The 25,505-nt window shown below is 43.2% G+C and overlaps 1 protein-coding gene across 4 annotated transcripts in view; it reads right to left on the bottom strand.

Annotated features, from left to right (window-relative positions):
- HDAC8 (histone deacetylase 8) overlaps nt 1–25,505 on the bottom strand; it is a 235,802-nt gene that overhangs the window by 23,264 nt on the left and 187,033 nt on the right. For 3 of the 4 annotated variants that reach the window (XM_047844370.1, XM_047844366.1, XM_047844368.1), the window contains one exon: nt 7,633–7,738. The exons of the other annotated variant lie outside the window; for it this stretch is intronic. In XM_047844370.1, coding sequence (XP_047700326.1) covers nt 7,633–7,738 — 106 coding nt within the window. The remainder of the gene's footprint in view (nt 1–7,632; nt 7,739–25,505) is intronic. 4 annotated transcript variants of the gene reach the window in all.

Genomic DNA, 25,505 nt, shown 5'->3' on the forward strand with positions numbered 1-25,505 from the left:
TCTTATACCTCTCATGGCACTAAGAACATGGGAGGTTACAAAAAATATCCATTGATTGATTTAGTTTGGCTCTGAAGTGGAGACACAATAATACTTCTTAAAATTAAGCTGGTTCAGAACCTGACTTTGGGAGACATTGCAGGGTGGAAAGGGTTCACTAGGGTCAACTGAAAAAAGCAGACAGGGTATGATGAGTAGACTTGAACAATACTGCTAAGAGGCAGATGGCACTAGGTCTGGATTCAACTCCAGAGGTCACTACTTACTTGTTATGTGACTATGGGCATGTTACATGGTGTCTTTGGACACAAGTTTCCTACCTCATGAGGTAATTGTGAAGATTAAATGAGATCATATATGTAAAGAATCCAGCACATGGTGTCACACAGTTGAATTTCAATAATGGTAGTTCTTGCTTCCTGTATATATAGGTATTTTGAGTCTTAATAAGTAATCTGCCAAGGGTTTTCATGGTTTGTTAAAAGCTGTTTAAGTTACTGTAACCAAAGTTACAAAGATACAAAGTTAACTTTGGTTACAATAACTTAAACAGGAGGCTTACAGCCTCCATTTTTATTTTAGAATTTATAACATTTTAAGCATGATATATTTTTAAAAACTTTTATAATTATCTATTTTTAAAGTAATCTCTAAACCCAATATGGGGCTTGAACTCACAAACCTGAGATTAAGAGTTGCATGCTCTATTGACTGAGCCAGCTTAGTACCCTGATATTTTTATAACTTATCTTTCTGTTTAACAACAGTAACAACAAACCTTTCCAATTCTATCACTCTTTAGTACCTATCACTCTTTAGTACAACAAGACAAGAACCTGGGCAATGGGGAAGAACCACAGTGGGCTAGAGAGGAATAAAGAGGGGACAGGGGATGACAAGAAGAGATAAGGGATGGACATCACAGAAACCCTCACCTGAAGTCATGCAAATTGGCTCAAGGTATCCTCCACAATCCTGCTCCAAATCCTTCTAAGAAGCCTGAAAGCAAATGGTCAGTCTGTCTTGGGACCAACCCTGACTTTCAGCTTATTCTTATGGCTTCTCAGGAAGCAAGAGAAGGTGTGGAAATAAGCTGAGTTTCCATGGTGTAGAGTCCCACCAGGCAGGAGAACCGTTTCAGCAATTCCTTGGAGCTTCAGCAGGCCTTGGACATATCCAGATCTGATGCCCCAATTGCTAGTCCCTAGAAGAATGTCAATCCCAGACTTCAAACTGCCAGAGAAGGTGCTGCTTACACTCAGTACAATGGTGTTCCTGAGAACATTACCAGTAGATGTGCAAAGGGCCTCATCTTGGGGCCATGGAACTATAAATAGCAGAGTGAGGCTAGTGAACACAACACACTTCAGGTAGTAGGAGCTAGATGGGTTGGCTTCTTCCACCTTTTGTCCTTCACTTTTACTTCTCTATTCAGTTCAGAATGGAGTAAAAAGATTCAATAATAGTATGGTAGGGTGATGGGAGCATGGCAGGGACAGGGGGTTAGAGAAGGCTGAAAGGCCTGTGTCAGAGGCCAGAATTTCAAGTGTTGCCCTTGGCTGATTTCCAAGGGGACATCAGATTTCAGGTGTTTTGGATCAGCCACATGGAAGGTGCCAGATATGCAGTGAAGGGTAGGAAGGGTTTACTAGGGGTAATTGGAAAAAGCAGGGGTAGGTGTGGTTAAAAAAATAGGAATGGAAAAATGAGGTATGTCAAATAGACTTAGCAGGGCAACACTGCAAAGAGATGAGGGGCAGTGGAAAGGACAAAAAGCCTGACTCTAAAGCCCCAATTCAAAGAGACTGGTCTACCACCTATTAGCACACTGTGTGTGAAACATAGAACTTGCTTAGTAATTGCTTGCTGAATGAACAAACAAATGTGACCTTGGCCAAGTTACATATCCTCTCTGAGCCTTAGTTTCCTCATCTGTAAAATAAGTAGTAGTTATTGTTCTTTTATTTCACCTATGTTGTCTCTCCCCTACATCCACATCAGTTGGCTGATCCATCTTCCCAACCCTGCACTGTAGAGGATGCTAACTAAGCCTCCTTCATTAAGGGTCAGAAAAGGCAGATGTGCACAAGGCCTTCTCTTTCTTCTTGTGTCTTCCCCCTCCTTCTCCTCCTCCTTACCTCCTGGCCCTATTTGTCTTCTTTTCTATTCCAGGAAAACTTGGGGCACAGTCTGGGAACTCAGAGCAAGTGAGTTATAACCTCCAGTTACAATGCCAGCACATACTCACACATGTGCAACTCACTCTCCCTCTGTACTCCTCCACAGAAGGTTGGGTCTGGGCTGCAATAAGAAGCTTGTGGCTCCCTAGGGACCTTTACTTGATTCAAATGTTATCCATACCAGGGACTAGAAAACTCTACCCTTGTTTCCTCATGTAGAGCCAGGTGGGCTTGGGGAGCTAGCTACCCATGGGGATTGATCACATCAGCACTAGTCCAACTCTATAAGGTTCATTGTGAGCCAATTCCTCTGAAGTACATCAACCAGAGGAAAGTCAAACAAGTTTGAGAACATGAAGATGGTGCAAGGATAATTTTACAGTAGTGGGCATGAGCTACGGTGAGCGATCCACACTTCCTTGTGAACACTGACACATATCTTTGAGATTCACTGGCATGAGAAGAGCAATTTGTTAGAGCAAAACATAGCTTTTTCCTGTATGAAGCTAACAGCTTGAATTCACTCTCCAAGGTTTTATTTTTGTCTGTTTTTTCCCTCTTGGAAAGACTAATGGACAGTAAAGATGGGATAAGGTGAATTCTAAATTTGCCTGTCCCTCCAGTCAACTTGTGGCATATAGAATACATCTCTATAAGATGAGCCTTCCCAAGTTTGATCTTCAGTAGGCTAAATATCCCATCTTTTGTGCTTCCAAGGGATGTGGTGAGAAAGAGAAAAAACCCCAAGCTCAAAGGCTGGACAAATTCAATGAGACATGCTGGCTAAACTCCCTCCCATAGAGTGGAGCTTAATCCATCCACTCCATCATTGCCATCCCATCTTCCCAAATCAATCCATGCTTCCCCGCTCCTTTGTTTTTAATATGGGGGAAGGAGGGCAAGAGACACAGTGAGAAATGGCCAGCCTTGATGAGGTTTTTATATGCAAGAACAAATGACAGTCATGTAGGCAGGTTCAGGAAAATCTTTCAGAATGTAGAAAATTCAGCAGCTTTTCCACACTGACCATTGTCATGGCAACACACTCACTATCTGATGGCAGCATGCGTCTGGAGGGGCACGGTCTCAGTATAGCAGGTTAGCCTGGCCATTTTTAGCAACATTTAGACTTCTTTCTAGCCTCATTTCTTCTAGGTTTAGCTGAATTTCTTTTTGGTCCTGGACTTGTGTGCTCTGCTCATTTGCATGGCTAGAACACAAGATTTTGTCAATATGAAAGAGATAGCTAAATGGAAAATCTGAGCATTCCTAGTATTCTATAGCCACTCTACTTGCTGTCCTCCCTCCCTGGCTCTTCCCCACCCACTCTCAGCCATTTAATTTATTTTCTTCTCATCAATTCTTTCCTGTACACAGTATTACTTCCCCCCTCAACAACTATGACTCATCTACCAACCCCTGCACTCTCATCATATTCTTTTTGTTGTGTTTCTATTTTCTCATTTTTAACATACAGCATCCTAGGATCTTAAGAATGGAAGAAACCTTAACAATAATCCAGTATAATCAATGCAGGAGCCCTTGTATTATATGACAACCAAGTGACTGTCTAGTCTCTACTTGTATGTCTCTGCCAACAGAGACCTCATTCCTTTTTGGATGGCCTGCTCCACTTTGGACACCGCTAAATGTTAGAAAATTCTTCCTTCTATTGAATAAGAATTTACCTTTTTATAATATCTACCCATGGGCCCTAGCTCTGTGCTCTGTGACTACATCACCTCTGCCTATGCCCTCTGCACTGTGACAGCCTTTCAGAGATATGAGGTAAAGACCACATCCCCCTGGGTCTTCTTTTTTCCAAAAGCCTCAGCTCCTCTAACCAGACCTCTTGGACCCTGGTCTATAGTCCTTTCCCCATACCAACTGACCAGCAGCATGCTCCTATTTGTCTGGAGCTCTTTTATTTATTTTTATTTTTATTTATTTATTTATTTATTTATTATATATATGAAATTTATTGACAAATTGGTTTCCATACAACACCCAGTGATCATCCCAAAAGGTGCTCTCCTCAATACCCATCACCCACCCTCCCCTCCCTCCCACCCCCCATCAACCCTCAGTTTGTTCTCAGTTTTTAACAGTCTCTTATGCTTTGGCTCTCTCCCACTCTAACCTCTTTTTTTTTTTTTCCTTCCCCTCCCCCATGGGTTCCTGTTAAGTTTCTCAGGATCCACATAAGAGTGAAACCATATGGTATCTGTCTTTCTCTGTATGGCTTATTTCACTTAGCATCACACTCTCCAGTTCCATCCACGTTGCTACAAAAGGCCATATTTCATTTTTTCTCATTGCCACATAATATTCCATTGTGTATATAAACCATAATTTCTTTATCCATTCATCAGTTGATGGACATTTAGGCTCTTTCCACAATTTGGTTATTGTTGAGAGGGCTGCTATGAACATTGGGGTACAAGTGGCCCTATGCATCAGTACTCCTGTATCCCTTGGATGAATTCCTAGCAGTGCTATTGTTGGGTCATAGGGTAGGTCTATTTTTAATTTTCTGAGGAACCTCCACACTGCTTTCCAGAGCGGCTGCACCAATTTGCATTCCCACCAACAGTGCAAGAGGGTTCCCGTTTCTCCACATCCTCTCCAGCATCTATAGTCTCCTGATTTGTTCATTTTGGCCACTCTGACTGGCGTGAGGTGATACCTGAGTGTGGTTTTGATTTGTATTTCCCTGATAAGGAGCAACGCTGAACATCTTTTCATGTGCCTGTTGGCCATCTGGATGTCTTCTTTAGAGAAGTGTCTATTCATGTTTTCTGCCCATTTCTTCACTGGGTTATTTGTTTTTCAGGTGTGGAGTTTGGTGAGCTCTTTATAGATTTTAGATACTAGCCCTTTGTCCGATATGTCATTTGCAAATATCTTTTCCCATTCCGTTGGTTGCCTTTTAGTTTTGTTGGTTGTTTCCTTTGCTGTGCAGAAGCTTTTAATCTTCATAAGGTCCCAGTAATTCACTTTTGCTTTTAATTCCCTTGCCTTTGGGGATGTGTCGAGTAAGAGATTGCTACGGCTGAGGTCAGAGAGGTCTTTTCCTGCTTTCTCCTCTAAGGTTTTGATGGTTTCCTGTCTCACATTTAGGTCCTTTATCCATTTTGAGTTTATTTTTGTGAATGGTGTGAGAAAGTGGTCTAGTTTCAACCTTCTGCATGTTGCTGTCCAGTTCTCCCAGCACCATTTGTTAAAGAGGCTGTCTTTTTTCCATTGGATGTTCTTTCCTGCTTTGTCAAAGATGAGTTGGCCATACATTTGTGGGTCTAGTTCTGGGGTTTCTATTCTATTCCATTGGTCTGTGTGTCTGTTTTTGTGCCATGTCTGGAGCTCTTTTAAAGTGAGGTTGATATTGCATCAACATCTCTGGAGGCCACCTTGTCCTGATGACTCACACTAACTGCGTTGACTAAAATCCCTAGCTCTTTCAGACAAAATGCTGCTAAGCAACATCTTCCCATCTTGTATGTGTCCAATGCTTCTGAGGACCTAATTCCTGGTCCATATATTTTTGCCCAGTTTAATTTTATTGTGCTGTAATCATAATATTGCTTTAACCTGTTAGGATCTTTTAAAAATCTTGACTTACATGTAACTTACATGTCCTCTAAGATTTTCTATTATTTTTCCCCAACCCTCAAACTAATCTTTTATCTCAAGTTTTTTAAAAATTTACTGCTCTTTTGGGTTTCTTACCTTTCCTAGTTCTCTTCCCTTTGAATTACCTTCCTTATGTCTTCTCTCGCTTGTCATTTCCATTTCCTCAATAGCAAGATGTCACCACTCTGGAGATATGTGTCTGGGTACGTGTGTAGGAAAGCATGAGAGCATACAGATATCTGCACATACGTAGGTGTGAACAAGAAGCTGCAGAGGCTTTAGTTTCTCTGTTTCTATTGCTTTGTCTGTGCTCTACCAGGATTTAAAGCCTGGATGGGGGGAAAATGGCAAGGTTGAAGGAAGAGGGGTAAGAGAAGTTGGTCCAGGATCACTCCCAAAGGAAACAGGAAAGTTGTCCTGGGTCTGTGAGGGGCAGCAGGAAACTAGGGTGGGAGCACTAGTGTTAATGAAAACTGCAGCATAGTGAGAAGGACTGGACAAGGGCCAGGAATAGAAAGAGTTTAAAAGCCTTAAAGATTGTACAAAGGGAGGAGGATTTGGTTAGGAAGTGAGGGCTTGTGGGGTCGGTACCTACTGAGAGGTTGGAGGGAGGTGGCTTGAAACTATAGGATCAAGAGAAGGCTGAGGGCTATTCGACACCCCAGAGAGGCAATAAGCATTGCTGTGAGCGTTATCTTAGAAGTTTATGACTTGTGAGCTTAGAAAATTTTATCTGGCCAAAGGAGCCTGGGACGTGGAGTCCCTGCCTAAGGACTTGGCTGTTGTCACAGCCTGGGCTCTACTAGAGGATGGGGCCTTAATATAACCCTCAGCAAAGACTCCTAGGACATAATGTGTTCCCTCAGACTAACTCTGGCACAGAACAGCCTCCCTTTCATGCTGGATTCTATTCCAACGAGGGAGTCAAAGGTAGGAGGACTGCTGCTGTCTTGGTCGTTATATGAATAAACATGGGGACTTGACTCTCTGAGATGGTCAATATGATACTCTTAGCCTTTTAACTCTGCAAATAATTAGGATCCAAAAGATATGCACACATATATACAAATTCAATTAAACAGGAAAATTGGTGCCAAAACAACTTTACAATATTGTAGATAAAGTGAATTGAATTGTGGAGTAGCACCTGGGGCTTGGCGGGGGGGGGGGCTCTACTGGAAAGCTAAGGGCAGCATCCCCAAACAGCTAGTGGATAGTGTGATCAAGAGTATAACAACCTGATGACTGCCATTTCCCTCTGTCCAGAAGTCAGAATAATTGTAGGCCAGCCTAAGGGAAGGGCAAGATAGGGAAGCAGCCCCATCTTCAGTGCTTTGGGTAAGACTGGGGAGCCCACCCTCAGGGCACCAGAATCCTGACTATCCACTGTGGCCCCATAGTCTCTCAAGGCCATCTTGGATCAAGGAACTACACTGGAATATGATGTCTTTGAGCCCCTCCTCCCCCTACCCCAAGTCTGAGTTGACTTGAACTTCCCTCATCTTAAGAGAATTTTACTGTTGCTCTTTTAAAAGGAAAAGGGTTTCAGGGCATACTTTAGAACTAGTTTTCCACTGGAGGTACCTAAAGATAAACCTTTTGTCCCCTTGAAGGTGACATTAGCTGGCCAAATGACAATCCCAATCAGAGTGGCCAGTGTGGAATTCCAGCTACAAGCTATCAGGCCAAGAAGTTGTTTCCCTTCTAAGTCAGTGAAATGATTAGCCACCAAAAGACAAATGGTATTTGGGGAAGCTCCCACTGATGGGCCACCACAGGCTGGGTGGAATGAGGAGGGCAGGACTCAAGGGGTGGTGCTCACCTTTGATGTAGTTGAGGATTTGCTGGACTCGGTGGGGCTCATTGCGGTCTGGCCGGCAGCTTGGCGTGATTTCCAACACATAATCAGGACCATATGCTGTGAAAAACTGTAAGGAAAAGGGAAAGGCCAAAAAACAAACTAAACCACAGAAAACCTCAAAACCAAACCACATACACACAGAACAATCAAAAGAAAGCCACCACTGTCCATTAGGCAAAGGAGGCCCAGGTGGGCCAGGCAAGATGCTACAGCAGGAAGCCTTGTCCTGGTGGTACCATTCCTCTTGTTCAAAACCTCCAGTGACAGTTCACTGCTAAATTATTTAGCTTGCTGTTGAAGGTTCTCTCTGCTCAGGTCCCAGCTTCTCTCTCTAGCTTTAGCTCTCACTGCCCCCTGTTCTCTAGCCACACTGGCCTGCTCTGGGCTCTCCCAAATCACATCATGCTTTGTTCTGCACCCCCCCCACCCCCCTGCTTAGGATCTTTGCCATTGATCTTTGTTAGGGCTGCAAAGGCCCTCCCTCAATTCCTGCTGCCTGTGAAAAACCTCCCTATGCTTTCAGGCACAGCTCAAATGTCACCTCCTTCACAAAGCTGTCCCTTAATTTCCACCAACCTGCAGCGTGTTGTTTTGGTACCTTTCTTATGGCCCGCGTTCAACAAATACTACATGCCTACATATTATATGTGGGTCACTACGCTGGCTGCTGTTGAGACTATGAAGATGGGCAAGACCTCCTCTGGGATCCTCTAGGCGTTCATAAACCCATTCTGCATTAGATAGAGATTTTTCAGCAGTGACCTGACCTCCCTGCACTGGATTGTCAGTTCCTTGAAGGCAGGCAGCACCTATGTCTTATTCACCTCTTTGATCCTCAGACTATGGCAGCTGTCTGTTAACTTTGGTTGACTTGAATTCCCTGACCCAGGAATGTCAAGTAAGCCTAGTTTCTCCAGTTTTTCTTTCTCTATGGTAGAGTTTATTTGTTTTTAAATTCAGGGAATCAAAAGAAAGGTTTTTGGATTCTATTTCTAGCTCACTAGATGATTCCTTGTGACCTTTGGTAAGTCACAATATCTGATTCAGCTTCTCTATTAGGGCCCGCTTGGGGAAAAACACTCCACGACAAAGGGAATCATTCAATTGGGATAAGTTTTTGAATGGGAAGTATGCAAAACTACTATTTTTGTTTAGTTTTTAACAGAAATAGTATTTGCGCATACTTTCTGGAGAGAGAGCATATGGTTCTTAACATTACGTGCTTTCAATAGTGATATTGTTAGGTTGTAAGTAAAACAGGGACATTCAAATTCCATGGAAAAAATGGTAGAGAGGGCATGAAAAAAAGGATCTGGATATATGTTATGAATTTGATGTCATTCAGAGAACCCAAGGTTATTGTCATTGCCATCAAATTATCCTTATTAAGAGTCTGGATGTATATCTGGCACCATGGGAGAAGTTGCGGAATGATCTCTAAGGGTTCTAACAGCATCTTTGTGGAATCCATGGGAGTAATTTAATTGGTAGATGGCTTTTGCACATCCATGATGGAAAACTCTATACATTGAATTAAAAGAAAAATGCCCAAGACTGCCCCAATGCTTATTATAATGCTTTTTTTTAATGGACTGACATAGAAAGGAAAGAGGGGCCTTGTTCTTTCCTGATGGAGTCATTGCTGTCTGATGTCTGAAGCCCTGTGTTCTGGAGATAGGAGAAGCCTTGAGTGGAGATCATCTTTATCAAACCCATATATGGAAGAGACAAGAGGGGTTACCTGGGAAATATATCTAGAAACTAACCACCATTATGATAAAAAAAAAAACTTGAGAGGTTTGTATTTTTAGCTGATGATAGCCCCTCAGTCCAAGCTCAAGGATCTTGTGGGCTTGGCTCTGGAAGAGAAGGCTTCAAACAGGTGTTGCCCTCTCCTTAGGCGACCTCTTTTCCTCCAGAGGGTGTCAAGTAGTATACTCATTTCACAGGTATGGGAAGATGGGTTTAGAGAGAGCAATAGAAGAAAGGCAGCTGTAATGAAGTAGATACTCTGGGAGAGGACCAAAACCCCTAGCATCAAAGTGCTAAACAAATCAGAGGCAGGGTGCCTCACGGAGGTATAGGAGGAGAGAATGTTCTGCCTCCATCTAAGAAGATAATACTGCTGATCCTCTGCCAGCAAGATAGAGCTGCTGGTTTAGGGTTATTTGGAACATGTTCTCATTGTGAATATCTACTATATTGTTACCCATATTCTCCTGCTTCAGTTCCCTCTTTGCCCAAGAGCACACAGTTGTAACATGGTCAGCTGGTGCCAGAACTTACTTGTAATGTAACAGAACTCAGTTTGACTGGGATTGTGTCTCTTGATGTGGCTGCATTAGCACCTGGCTTTAACTAACCCATGAATAACCTATTCTTTGCTGAAGCAAGCTGGCTATAGGTAACGACCAAGTCTGGGTACCAGACATCTCTCCACCTTTGCCAATGAAATATTATTCCCAGGTTCTGCTTATCTGTTAGGCTAGGGGACAGAGATGATTTAGGAATGTCCCTGTTTTATGATCCAGTTTGACATGGCAGCTGGCTGGTCCCAGCCTTGGGGAGGCACTGTTTGGGGCCAAAGGAAGTAACAGGCATTGGGAAGGCAGCAGCTGTATCTAAGGCAAAGGTGTTGCTCTATTCCCCTCTCTGGCTCTCTCATGGCATTTCTCTGTTTCTGTGTTATGTTATGCATTTATTTTGGCACTTGTTAACTTTTTCTACTAGACTCTGCAAAGGCAGAAACTCCTGTCACATACTCTGCAGAACTGTGGAACTAAGATCGAATCATCAAAGGTTCTTCTTAAACCTTTATTTTAAAGTTATGTTGAATGAAATTCATTCACAAAAGATTTAGCTTGCTTTTCAGTTAATTCTGTGGAATAATGCAAAGAGCCAACTCATAGCATTAACAGCTTTTCTGGACTCTTGAGGAAGCATGGTGAGGTGGAAAGAGCACTGGCTTTAGAGTCGAACAGAGATGCATGTTATATCAGGATTCAGTCATGTACCTCAGGCAAGCTGCTTAATCTCTCTTTTGTTATTGCTACCAGAAGATGATAATAAATGCAGACCTGGGTGGATTATTAGAAACCACTGAGATAGTATAAACAAAAGGGCCTAGCATAGGGCCCAGAACATAGTAGGACTTCAGTAAATGTGAATTCCCTTATCCTGGGGCAAGAGGCCCTTGCCTAAACAGTGCCTCACCCATACCCTCGGGGATGTTGGGCCACACACTTGGGGCTGCTGTGTAGAAAGAATTGTTCCTCCTGCTAGACAAAACCCAGCAGCCCCAATGTCCTCTCCACTTGCTTAAACCATTAGCTCCGCCCAGGGCCTGTGGAGAAACTAACTTCTCTCACAGTTTCCTGCCCTATGCTCCTGCCACTTGTTACTTACTGGAGAGGTGGAAAGGAAATCTGATCACATAAGGCAAAGGAGATATTGGGGTGGAGGGATTTGGCCAGCACTAGAAATAGCTCGGGGCCCCACCCAGAAACTGCCCTCTAACCCTGAAGAGGAAAGGAAATGGGCAAGCAGCAATCCTATTCCCAGACAGGTGGAGTGGGGATGAAAGAGGCCAGCTGGCCTTCCAGTCAAAACGTTGGCTTTGATCTCAGCAAAGGAAGGAGGGAGGTGCTAACCCTTCTCCACCCCTTCCCCTTTTCCCTCAGCACTCCTTTTGATTTCTGGGTTTTGGTTTATACATTTTTGAGGGGAACATAGTAGTGGGAAGGAAACAAATGGGAAGTATGAAGTGGTGCTGAGGGATGGGAACTGAAGGTAATGGTGACTTTAGGGGACTTGGTCCCTTCTGGACCCAACAGTCAATGAATAAAGAAATGAAAATAGCTCAGTTCTCATTCAGGTCAGCCCAGATCAAGGCACCTTTCTTGATCATTTCTCTCCAGCTCTTGCTCATACAATGTGAACAGTATACACTTAGATATTCAGTCAAGAAGATATTCAGAAGTCTTAAATTTGGTTTTATTCCTTCATAATCCAATTTGCTCACAGGAAACCAAGCCACAAAACTGGAGCAGCCAATTCTTTTATCTGTCCCTCAATATTTATCAAGTGCTTACTATGTGCCCAACTAGGTTAGTTCATGGGTTACAAAGACAGTAAGTCATGTTTAGTAGGAAGAATTATTATAGTATAGTGTGATGAGAGGTGCAATAATAATACTAAAGATAAAAGTAATAAAACCATTTATTAAAGGCTTATTATATGTCAGGCATCTAAAGTATCTCAGCACTTTTTATGGATTGACTTAGTTCTCACAACCAACCCACATGGAGATACTGTTAATTATTTCCATTTTAAGATGAAGATTTGGGGGCACTTGGGCGGCTCAGTCAGTTGAACATCCGACTTTAGCTCAGGTTGTGATCTCATGGTTGTTGAGTTCGAGCCCCACATCAGGCTCTCTGCTATCAGTGCAGAGCCTGCTTTGGATCTTCTGTCACCCTCTCTCTCTGCCCCTCCCACACTTGCATGTTCTCTCTCTCAAAAATAAATAAACATTAAAAAAAAGTGAAGATTTGAAGTGTAGAATAGTCAGATAACTTGACAGAGGTCACACAGCACATGTAGAGCTGAGATTTGAGCCCAGGTCATTCTGGAGATCAGCACTACTTACTGGAGCCTCTAAATTACCTCAGAAACATTGAAATTCCTTTGATATGGCTCAAGGGTAGGGCATAAGGAGAAATAGGACATGAAGCTGAAGAGGCAGGCATGAATTTTATAGTAGGCGCTGCCCACTCCCCACATTCAGGCATTTGGTCTTATTCCAGACTAGAAGGTTCATGAGGGCAGAACATTGTTTTGCTCTCTGCTGTATTATCAGTTCCCAAGACAGTGCTTGCACCTAGTAGGTTGGTAAGTAACTGTGGGATAAGGAAATGAAAACTTGGGGGAGCTTATAAATGAGGGAATGGACAGGTCAGCTGTGTCCTTTATTTTTCTTTTTTTAACATTTATTTATTTTTGAGAAAGAGAGAGAGAGAGAGAGAGAGAGAGAGAGAGAACATGCAAGTGGGGCAGGGGCAAAGAGAGAGGGAGACAGAGGATCCAAGCAAGCTCTGTGTTGTCAGTGCAGAGCCAATGCGGGGCTCAAACTCACGAACTGTGAGATAATGACTGGAGCCAAAGTCAGACGCTTAACAGGCTCTCAAGCTATGTCCTTTAGAAGACTCATTGGCTACAGCATGGAGAATGGAACAGCATTTGATGGGAGGAATGCAAGTAGGGAGACCAGTGAGAAATCTGGTGGTAGAACCATGATGAGTGGTATCTGGGCCTGAATCATAACAGCTGTGGGAGGAATGGAGCGATTGAAAGGCTGAAAAGACATCATCAATAGTTCTAAACAATTTATTGGATGTGGGAAGTAAGGAAGAAGAGAGAGTCAAAGATTTCTGACCATGTGGGAGGTGCATTAAGGAGATGAAGAATACAGGCAGAGGACAAGGGCTCATGGTAAGGTGTGTGTGTGTGTGTGTGTGTGTGTGTGTGTGGTGGGAGTTGAGTGGGAAGAATTTTGAGGGTTAGGATCCTGATGCTGTAGTGCTCTGGTATTTAGGAGAGGGGTTGGGCCTAAAGTACAGGATGTAAGATTTGGGAGTTGTCGGTGACATAAAAGAATTGGATGAGGATTGCCAAGGAACTGCTTTGCTGGCAGGGGAGGCTTACTACAGAGTAAGAAGGGAAGAGAGGGAAGGAAAGCGTCATGGAGAACAGTCAATACTTTAGAGGTGGACAGAGGGAGTGCATACAGTTCTGGTGACAACTTGAGATATTACAGAGAGATTAGGTAAAAGGAGGGCAGTCTTCTGATTTGTCCACGGGAAGGAGACATTTGCTATAGCCAAGTCAGTGAAGGGTGTGGACAAAGCCTAACTGGAGTAGACTGAAGAATCGGATGGGAGGAAATGCAGATGAGAATGATGGTACAAATATACTTTTTAAGAGTTTGACCCAGGGGTGGGGTTCAGGTAGGTGGGTGATTTAAGATGGGAGGGTCTTAGGTATATTTAAAGGCTGAGGGGAAGGGTCTATAGGATGGGAGTCAGACACAGCCTGATGGGGATTTAGAGTTAGTTATGTTTGTCTTTCTGACTCTGGAGTTCCACAAAGGGAAGAATACTGTTTTATTCATATTTATATTACCTACAGCTCCTAGCTTAGGGCCTAGAAAATAATAGGTGCTCAATTCATGTTTGTTAAATGAAGGAACTAAAATGTGTTTCAAATTCTAAGATTTGCATCCAATAGAGAGAATTAGCATCTTGAAAGACAGGGTGATTGTAAACAAGCAGGAACGGGGCGGGGTGGGAGGTAGTCAGTAGAGATAAGAGAATGCTGGACAAATCTGAGACCAGCAAGTACTATAAGTTAGATAAGTTGGTAAGGGAGAGAATGGGAGGCCTTGAATCCCAGGTTGAGGAGACAGAACTTGATGTGACAGGCACTGGGGCAGCTTCAGGATTAGATCTGTGTCTTATGGAACCTGGGAGCAAGCATAAAAAGGCTAGGTGACCAGTGTGGGGGCTTTTGCAATAGTTCAAGGGGGAGATAACAAAGGCAATTGCTATGGAGATGGAGAAGATGGGAAAGATACATTGTAAAGCTAGACTCACCAGGACTTTGGTAATTGATTGGCTGCAGAGGAAAGGAGAGAAGGGAGAAGTCAAAGTTGACCCCTAGGTTTTGATTCTGGCTAAGTGGGGAGAATTGCTATGTCACTGACAGAGCTGGGGTAAATTAGCAGGAAGAGCGAGTCTGGCTAAGGGAAGCTGATGGACTTGGGTTTAGTTGGGTTTGAGATTACAGTAGAGAATCTGGGTCACTATGTCTAACAGGCTTCTGAACATGTGATGATAGTCTATGGAAGTAATGTCATGGCTGAAGACTAAGGTGGTAGTGGGTAAAAAGATCCATTGAATAGGCAGAACGAGCAGCCAGAGAAGAAGAAAGAGAACAGTAAAGTGAAATCTCACAGATGTAGGGATGAGATTCAGCATGAGGAAGATGCTTAAAAGAATATATTTGCCATGCTGGCAATATGCTCTTATGGCTAAACTAGTATTCTTCTCTCCTAGTCAGTAGGGGATATAATGATACTGCTTCTAGCCAGCCCTCTTTTCATAATACTCCAAGTAGCTCTCAAATTTTTTATTGTTAACTCAAGTGTTTCTTAAAAATTAGACTCAATTCCATCAGGGTAAGTCCAAGGTTAGTGCCAATCTCTTACAGATCCTTGAGACTTTACTCTGCCTTCACCTGGGGAGGTTGAGCTCATGATTGTGATGTGGGCCCTAACCAGGAAGAGCATTTCTTGTCCTGAATTACTCTGTGAACGGAACTCGTCACAACCAGAATGACATAGCACCAGTGTCTTGTATGATGCTTCTCAGCCTTTCCTATATCACCAATTAGTCCATCAAAGAACCTTGGCCACACCATGATGGAAACAAAAAAGCTCTCCTTTCCTGAGAAAAAAAAAACAAAACATTTCTGTTTACAGGAAATTCAGTTATTATATATATCATTTATGGTACATTTTAAGAACATAAAATTGTGGTGGTATTATTAGGAGTAAATTTTATTGCCATAGCTTTATAACACAAACACACAAAAATAAAAATCCCATCAGTTGTTGGACCAAACTGGCAGGAAGCAGCATATCAAAGGCAATTGCTTACAGGCAGGGGAATGGAGAATTAGAAGTGTCCAGAGCATCACTGAGAGGTCAGGAGGATATGGCTATTGGAGAGAAGATGTTACATGTGGAGGTGGACATGAGGATGGAAACCAAGCATCCCATCTAGATTATATCTGTATCCCACCTGCGGTACTCATGTTATCCCTTGAACACAGTCAGTATTTAAGAACTCTCATGGTGGGGCGCCTGGGTGGCTCAGTTGGTTGGGCGTCTGACTTCAGCTCAGGTCATGATCTCACCGTCCTTGAGTTTGAGCCCCGTGTCGGGCTCTGTGCTGACAGCTCAGAGCCTGAATCCTGCTTCGCATTCTGTGTCTCCCTCTCTCTCCGCCCCTCCCCAACTCATGCTCTGTCTCACTGCATCAAAAAATGAATAAACTTAAAAAAAAAAAAAGAACTCTCATGGTAAGACTCACATAACAGTGCAAAGAAATGTTTGAATGAATGAATAGTCCATGGAAATAGTTTTATTATTCAGATGTTTAAATGGCATTTTAACTATTGGTATAGAAAAAAGTTTATTGGGGCTCCTGGGTGGCTCAGTCGGTTAAGCGTCCGACTTCAGCTCAAGTCGTGATCTCGCGGTCTGTGGGTTCAAGCCCCGCGTCGGGCTCTGTGCTGACAGTCCAGAGCCTGGATCCTGTTTCAGATTCTGTGTCTCCCTCTCTCTGACCCTCCCCCGTTCATGCTCTGTCTCTCTCTGTCTCAAAAATAAATAAAGGTTAAAATTTTTTTTTTCAAAAAAAAAAAAGTTTATTAAGCAAAATAATCAGGTAACCTGGGGAATGTTAGCTTATTTGAACACCAATTATATTTAAGCAAAGAATATGTCCAGTATTAACTAGTCTTATTTCATTAACTAAACTTAGAGGCTTCAGGAATACATAAATATGGCCCTTTAGTATATTGTGTATTCAGTGAGGTCAATCCACAGTAATTTGTGTGTGTGTACTACCTGTGTATGTGTGCGCGTGCATGTGTGTTCTATTAGGTGCTGAGTAACAGATTTGAACTTTAACCCATAGCTTTGGACTTTCAGCCCAGTGGGATTTCCATTATACCATGAAGTAATCAGCATAGTTAGAGATTTCTGGAGTATTACGGGATGAGCCCTAAATCTTTGTTCCACAATTTACTAGCTGTATGACCTTAGGCAAGTTATGTGACTGCTGTGTCTTGGTTTTCTTATTTGTAAAATGGGGATAATAACAGAATGTGCCTTATAGAGTTGTTGTGACAATAAATGCATTAATTCATGTAAGGCACTTAGAACAGTGCTTAGAGCATAGTAAATGCTCAGTAAATATTATTAAATGCTAGATGATATTATCATCATCATCATTATTATTATTGTGATTTATCAGCTGTACAAAGAAACAGGAGTTCTGCATGTAATGGGCAGTCGTAAAACTGGATTTCTTTTTTTTTAGGATGTATTTTCTTTTTTTTTTTAAATTTTCAATATATGAAGTTTATTGTCAAATTGGTTTCCATACAACACCCAGTGCTCATCCCAAAAGATGCCCTCTTCAATACCCATCAAGATGTATGTTCTCTAAAATTTTTTTTCTTTAAAAAATTTTTTTTTGAATGTTTATTTGTTTTGGAAAGACAGAACACAAGCAGGGGAGGGGCAGAGAGAGGGAGACACAGAATCTGAAGCAGGCTCCAGGCTCTGAGCTCTCAGCACAGAGCCTGACACGTGGCTCAAACCGATGAACTGTGAGATCATGACCTGAGCCGAAGTCAGGCACCCAACTGACTGAGCCATCCAGGCGCCCCTAAAAAATTTTTTAATGTTTATTTATTTTGGAGAGAGAGAGAGACAGACAGACAGAGTGTGGGCAGGGGAGGGGCAGAGAGAGGGACGTGGGGCTCGAACTCACGAGCTGTGAGATCACGCCCTGAGCCTAAGTCAGACACTTAACCAACTGAGCCACCCAGGTACCCTATGGATTTCTTCACAAATGCCCATTGAGAATGAATGAGGGTAAGTTCCAAAGAGCTTTATCCACAAACCCTATAGCCAGAAAGATGGCAGAGAGATCAAGAAAAGAAGGATCCAAATGAAAAGGATTAAAAAATGGAAGAGGGGCACCTGGGTGGCTCAGTTGGTTAGGCAACTGACTTCGGCTCAGGTCATGGTCTCACAGTTCGTGAGTTTGAGCCCCGCATCGGGCTCCGTGCGGACAGCTCAGAGCCTGGAGCCTGCTTCAGATTCTGTTTCCCTCTCCCTTTGCCCCTCCCCCACTCACACTCTGTCTCTCTCTCTCTCTCAAAAATAAATAAATATTTAAAAAATATTTAAAAAATGGCAGAAAGGAGGAGGGAATGAGAAATTGGAAGTGGTGGGAGAGAGAGGCAGGGGGACAGAGGTGACAGAAGGAAGAAGAGATAAATATGGAGTACATTGGTGAGGGAAGGAAGGAAGTTCAGAGGAGGTGGCAGAAGAGACAAGGACAGGGTGGCTGCCACTTCACTAGGGGTCTCCCTGCAGGCTTCGGTTTTCCTTCAGGTGTGGTTTCAGGGGTTTAAAGGAAAGATCCTGGCCAAGATTAATACCTTCCTCACATCACTGCTGATTCTCAAATTTCCATTATTAGAGAGAACTCCTCCTTCATATTCATAAATATGTGCAGGGCCAACTTTGGTTATACCACATGTCTCTGTTAATCAAATGAATATTTTGGAAACAAGCCCACACATGAAGCTTTTTTTTTTTTTTACATCAACTTTTCCTTAAGCCAAAGGTGGGAATGGAAGATGGTAGAGTACAGTGATATTGCTTTACCTGGCTTGTACTAAGTACTAATCTTGGAAATGGATTCTACTAGAGGATTAGTAAGTGCTGCCTTGGCTTGACCTTTTTTTTTAATTTGAGAGAGAGAGAGAGAGAGACAGAGAGAGAGAGAAGACCAGAGGGAGAGGGAGAGAGAATCTTAAGCAGGCTTCTTGATCATGACCTGAGTGGAAATCAAGAGTCAGATGCTCAACCAACAAAGCCACCCAGGCGCCTCTTGGCTTGATCTTTATACTACTCCAAGCAACTGCTCTCTCTCTATTCCTTCACTAGCGAACTTCTTAATATTTCTCTTTTCTGCACCATCTTGACTGTTTCCTTTCTCAGACACTTTAACCTACTGCTGTCTGTCTTCTTATTCATATGCCATGTCCACTGAACTCTTTCCTAGAAGGATGACAAAGAGATTTCAGCTTATTGGCAACTCTGATTAGTAGTAGCTGCTTGGGGTACTGTATTGGGAAGGATTCTGAGGCTGTGTCTAGGTTCATCAGGAAAATGTGCCATGATCAGTTTGTCATGTAACTCATGGGGGTACATGGTATCAGGGTGGGAGCTGGGGAGATGTAGTCATATGTGCCTATTATTTGCCATGCCTGCTCTAGGACACCAAGAGTGACCTCCTCATTGCCAGCCTATTGTCTTTTCAGTTATTACTCATTCTATTTGATCTCTCTCCAGCACATGTTATCAACTATCCCCTATTTTGGGGCATTATCTTCTCTCTCATCACCACCTCTCTCCCTGTTCCTTCTCAGTCTCCTTCCCTGGGTCATCTTCCTTCATGTGCCTCTCAAAGGTAGGTGCTGTGGGTTGTGCTCTCAGCTTTTTTTCCCCTCTCTCTGCAAGAGTTCACACTCTCTGCTGTTGTTTTAATCACTTATAAGCAGAGATCCTACATCTCTGGGTCCAGTGTTTATCCCCAGCCTCTGGCTTGCATTGATAACTGTCTGCTGAAAATTTCTACCCAGAAAGCTTGAATTCTTGGTACGTTATGCTTAATGTGTTCCAAGTGGAGCAAATTCAGTATAAGTCTTTCCAAAGAGAACATTCATCTTCTCTTTTTGTTCACTCAGCACCATAGGTGAGTCCCCTTATACAATAAGCTCCTCAGCAAAGGTTTGAACTTATGACCCTGAATGGGTCAGTGTGCTTGTGCTTTGTTTAGAAGCACTGGATTTTGTGCTTTCAAAATACCTGAAATGATACGGGATTCAGATATAGAGATTAGGGGATGTCTTTGAGATATTCTCATTGTTTGATGAGTAATGGCTTTTTTCCTTCTCCATTTGTTAGATGAAAAAAAACCAGATATCTAACCAGGTATAAGAAGACAGAGTCTGGCATTCTTTCTCAGGGGACAGCTGGATAGCAAGCAATATGTTTTGGGTATTATTTGAAAACACTCACTGGTTATCTGCTGGGGTAGGATGCAGAGGGGGAGGTGCTGGGAGACAATGATGAAGCAGACAATCCCTGGCCTTGAGGAGCTTACAGCCTAGTACAGAAGGCAGACAGCTACAGGAATAACTACAATAAGATGAATGTTAGAGGTGAATCATTTCTCTAGAGCTATGGTAACTCAAGCGGGAATTCTTAATTCTGAGTGTGGGGGATGGGTAATGGATAAGACTTCATGGAGGATAGGGGAAGTGACTGAATTGGCCTTGAAGGATAAGTAAGATTTAAATAGGAAGGGAGAGAAGGTAAGAAAGGCAGAAGAAGCAGAATGAAGATAATGAAGATATATTTTAGACAAGTCATCACAAATTAATTTATGAGAAAGAACAGAGTACTGGGTCATAACTAGCACCAGCACAGCTCTGTAAGCAACTTTGCTGTTTTCTGTGTACAGCACATCCTTTATTTGTCATGAACAATGATAGACTGATGGGCTTGGCAGAGTCAGAGGAAAGGTCATGATGGTCTTTTTTTTTTTTTTTTAATTTTTTTTCAACGTTTATTTATTTTTGGGACAGAGAGAGACAGAGCATGAACAGGGGAGGGGCAGAGAGAGAGGGAGACACAGAATCGGAAACAGGCTCCAGGCTCTGAGCCATCAGCCCAGAGCCTGACGCGGGGCTCGAACTCACGGACTGCGAGATCGTGACCTGGCTGAAGTCGGCGCTTAACCGACTGAGCCACCCAGGCGCCCCATGATGGTCTTGACAGTACATCAGAGTAGGATTTATCTCTGATATATCCATCAGAGTGGTTGCTTGGGGGCAAATCAGGGTTGTATTTGCTTAGAACCTGTTGATTCATTTGTTCCCTCATTCACTTGACACCAACATCTCCTGACCACTCCTGCGTGCCAGGTTCTGGGCACAAAGTGATGAATGAAACTCAGACCCTGCCCTCAAGGAGTAGATGGGGAGACAGCTGTGTAAACACTAATTCTAATGCGCTGTGGTAAGTGCCATAATAGACATGCAGGCAAGGAGCTCTTAGAGTCCAGACAGTAGACAAAGCAAAGCAGTGCTCTCTGAATCAGCCTCTAACTGATTTCTCTGTCTCCCTGCCCTCCTTGGGTTTTCTGTAAGAAATTCAGATTTGATCATGTCATTCCCCTTGCCTAAAAACCATGGTTGGCTCCCCAATGACTGTAGGACCAAGTCCAAACTCTAAAGCAGGACACATAAAGGCCTTTACAGTCTGGCCCAACCAACTTCTCCAGTCTTATCTCATACCATGGTCTGGGCTATGGCCCCTACACTGTAGCCACACTGAACTGTAGTGTCTCTTCCCACCTCCCCACTCCTCATTATCTGGTTGACTCTTCTGCAATCCTTGAGCCCCTGCTAAATGTTGCTTCTCTGTTGTACTGTCCCCAACTCCCCCAGATGGAATAAGTTTCTCCTCTGCATTCCCACAGCTCACTGTTAACCTCTCTGTTCTAGCGCTTATCACATTATAGAGTAATTGTTTGTTTCTATGCTTTTCTGCCTCTCTAGGCAGTGTTCTCCTCAAGGTTGGGAACTGGGCCTTAGTCTTTTCTTCATCCTTGAGATGTGCTATGGGTCTGGTACATAGTAGGTACTCCATACATCTCTGCTGTGTGAATGAATGACTCTGACATGTGGCCACTTGGGCCCAGTCGTTGTCAGCAGCTGGCATTACTTAACTTGAGAGATGCATAAAAAATGAAGGGCAGCCAGAGTAGTTGAAAAACAGGCAGCTCTAGTGACATCATGAAAAATACAAAACTGGAGAAGTTTGAGACAATGCTCCCACTCAGCTTTTAACAAATGACTTTCCCTTTTGAGTAGCCCCTTTTTGTCTCCCTCTCATTCACTTTCAAAAACTCAGTCATTGAAATGATTCTAATTATTCATGGTCAGTGGCATATCCAGGAAACACTTAGTTTACAAGCAATTAAAATACACTAAAATAGATTTATGCAGGTTGAACCTGATCCTGCTGGTAAGAAGGGAGTAAATGACTTACATCTTGGAGGTATATTTGCTTCCTGAGGTTACTCTTTATCACTCTTTATCTACTATGGTAGTTTGGTGCTAACATGGCAAACATCCAGAGGCGAGTGTGCTGTGAACAGTGCAAGGAGCCTATAGACTGTGTGGTTAACTACATCTAGCTGTCCTGTGAATGAGTAAGCTGCCTCTACTCACATCTACCCCATTGTGGGGGAAAGGCTGTCTCAGCAGTAGTTAACTCTGGGCAGTAGGAAAGGTCCCAGCACTGTTACTGGAGGCTTGTTTCCAATAAGATTGGAAACACTTGGAATCACTTAACCCCTCACGGCTCAGTCTCCACATTGGTAAAATGGGGACATAAATCTCCAGTCTACCAACTTTAAAGGGTTGTTTATGAGGAGCAATGGAAGAAATTTTGTGAAAAGTTCTAGAGGCTAGACAAATGGAGGGGGTTTCACTTTTATTACAAAAACTCTAACTTGTGGTTGTTGGGTCCCTTCAATGCTCTAGATGTGGCTAATGCTCTTCAGCAGATTAGTAAAGATATATTCTGGTTCGTCCCCTAAGAGTTTATTTAAGAGTTCACACAAGGACAATTCATTACCTTGCCATACTCAGACTAATGGTGTTTTTTAAAGTTTATTTATTTTTAGTAATCTCTACACCCAACGTGGGGCTTGAACCCACAACCCCAAGACCAAGAGTCACACACTCTTCCACCTGAGCCAGCCAGGTGCCCCAAACCAACAGTGTTTTAATCTCCCTCTAATGAAGATGGCAGTCAGCAGTGAAACAAACAGACCATTTGGTTGAAGAACAGAAATGGGGCAGCAAAGGCCTAGCACATGGAGTCCAGGTGTCCTCAGAGATTTTGTGCCATCCCTCCCCACAGCAGGCCCTGCTTCCTTGGGTTTGACTGTAGGGAAAAACGGCCCCCTTTTGCTCTCCGAGAAACCTAGGACATGTAGTTAAACTATTCAGCAGGCCAATGTGATTGGTGCAAACTTTAAAATGAACAAACTGAAATGGCATATTTCAGCACCAGCTTTTAAGCTAAATGCAAAGGAGCTGCAAAAAAGCCAAAAGTCTGCCACAAAAGTGGGGCAGGGAAGCAAAGGTCATGGCAAATCAGTAAACTAGAGTGACGGTCCACCTGGAAGTCTGACTTTAAATTGTTAAGCCCTCGAGATACATTAATGGAAAGTCATTTACCTTACATCTGCAAGGGTCCTGGGTTCCTTCATGCTCTGTCGCACCTCCCTGTCTTTCTGTTTACTGTTCTTTTTGTAGACACTGCCTGGCCCTCCCTTCTCAGCCTAGACCATTTCTACTCATGTTTCGAGACCCAGCTCAAATGTAACATCTTTGAAGTCTTTGCTGACTTCCCAAAGGTGAAGTTCCTTGTTCCCTCCTTTGTGCCTCCACAAGGCCTTTTACAGCCCCCCTGGCCCACTCCGGCATATTTGTTTATGTGTCCTTCTTCTACATTAAGGCTGTGAGTGCGGCTCTCAGGAACAAGAAGCACATAGTAGCTTTACTTAGCACAGAGCAGGGCACAAAGATGGCTCTCATTCAAGGATGGCTGAACAAATGAGCATTTGAGCATACATGCACTGAATTCATTTACTGGATCTGCACAGGACCCCACAGGAATGCTCATTAGGCAATGATTTGATATGGTATACGTGCTTCTTCCATACTGGTTTACCTGATTAGCGATTGCCTTGGTGTTGGCAAGCAGCAAGAAACCTGCTGGCAGGGACAGCCTGACAATGTACCAGTGCCTGGGAGGCCTCCTGGTACAGGCTATCAGCTTGGTTCCCACAGCCTGCAAATGTGAGCTAGAAAAGTGCTGCTCTCCACCCGCAGCCCTCCACTCTTATGTGCTTCCTTCTCAGGAAGTTGCCTAGCAGCATCATTTCGTACATTTGAAGAATTGAAAACTCACCCATCAGCACAGAGAGGAATGCCTATCGGACAGAGGTTGACCTGGCCTTGGCTTCCACAGAAGCTCCAGCTCAGTAGCCATGGCCTCTGGTTCTTCTGGTTTTGCTAATGGTGAGCTCGATGACTTTGGACATATCGGCTTATCTCACATTCCTTATCCCCCAAATGGGGAGAATAATGAAGATGTTGCATGCATTGAGTCAATAAGAAGCTTGACTGAGAGCCTTGTGGACAGGGAAAGCAGCAGCTGATGCTGGCAGAGCCTGCAGAGTTTTGTTGTTTTGGTTGTTTCTGTTGGTAAGTGTGAATCATTCTGCTTCAAGCCCAGATGTGCAGACCATGGAGAGGAAAGAGGAAGGACAGGTGAGCACCTCTGGCCCAGGCTGTAGCGGAACCAGTGCACACAGAAGAGGAAAGGATGGGATGGGAGGAGAGGGGATGGGATAGGAGGGGACAGGATGGAACTGGATGAGATGTTCAGCTGCTGGCTTGCCGACAGCTGGTCTCCTGCTCCCTGGTAGGGACCAGGAGCAACAAGCTCTGATGGCTATGTGTACTGGAGCAGCTTTGTATGGAAATAAAAAAAAACTAATGATAAAGTCAATGTGACACATCTTTAATGATACACATAATGATTATTGTGCTGTTATTGTAATTAGGCATAATGGTAAGCAGCTTCCAGGAATGACTATAATTATGATTCCTTTTACACAGCTGAACCAAATATTTCTGAGGTCAGTCAGGATGGGGGTGGGGAGTGGGGGTGTCTGGACAAGAGAGAAGAAAGCTAGTTGCAAGGCATTTCTCTGATTCACCTTTTTCTCCCCTCCCCATCCCACTCTGAGGTTACAGTCCCTATACACCTTATTGGGGAACAAAGATCTGATGAGGGCTTTAGATGGCTAGTCCCTTCCTCTAGCCAGGGATAGGCCATCCTGAAGCTCCTAGTGTTAGGAAATCTGGGATGCTCAGAGGGGCTTTGGGCTGATTAGTCCTCACTTTTCTATGAGGCCTGAAATTCTACCAAGTGGCCTTAAACCTAAAAAGTATATGCCTAATGTGTGGACCATGTATGGATCCTTATTTGAACAAATCCATGCAGAAAGTATTTCTGAGACAACTGGGTGAAATTCAACAGTGACTGGTATCAGATGATATTAAGGAATTACTAATTTTGTTGAGTTTGATATTGGCATTATAGTTATGTTAAGAAAAGGTTCTCATCTGTTGGAGAAACATATTGAAATATTTACAGGCCAGCAATTGTGGAATAGTATGGTACCAGGGATTTGCTTTAAAATACTTCAAGAAAAAGTGGGGGAATAGAAGAAATAAGAATGGCAGAACATTGATAATTGTTGAAGCTGGGTGATAGGTATGGGGTGGGGTTCATTATACTCTTCTCTCTGCTGTGTATATGTTTGAATGTTCCCATAACAAAATGTTAAAAAAAAAGTAGTATACTCTAGACTGCTCTGGCAAGGATTCATGCATTAGTGAAAATTAGTTTGATCATGCTAACAACACACAGCAGATACAGCAGGTGCAGGCAACTATCAGGAATGAGATTTTGGACAGGCAGAGCCAGGAGAGCAGGCAGATCTATGTTGGAACATGGGCCACTGTCAGGGAGTATGAAGTTCTGGAAGGGGTGGAGAAATATGTGCAAGGGAATAGGGAATTTGATTGGTTAGAGGACAGTCTGAAAGTTCTGGGAGAGAAGGCAGGAAGTGAAAGAAGAGGCGATACAGTGTAATAGGTGTTCATGTCCTTGTGTTAGGTCCTGTAACTTGTCTGTAAGCTCCTGGGAGTTGGGCCTGTATCTTAGTGTTCTTTGTCTTCCCTTCAGCTCCTAGGACATTAGTTTATTTATTTTATTTCACTCATTCATTTATTTAAGAATGTTTATTGGGTGCCTA

Source organism: Prionailurus viverrinus, chromosome X (assembly GCF_022837055.1).
Source record: "Prionailurus viverrinus isolate Anna chromosome X, UM_Priviv_1.0, whole genome shotgun sequence".
NCBI classification, from domain to species: Eukaryota; Metazoa; Chordata; class Mammalia; order Carnivora; family Felidae; genus Prionailurus; species Prionailurus viverrinus.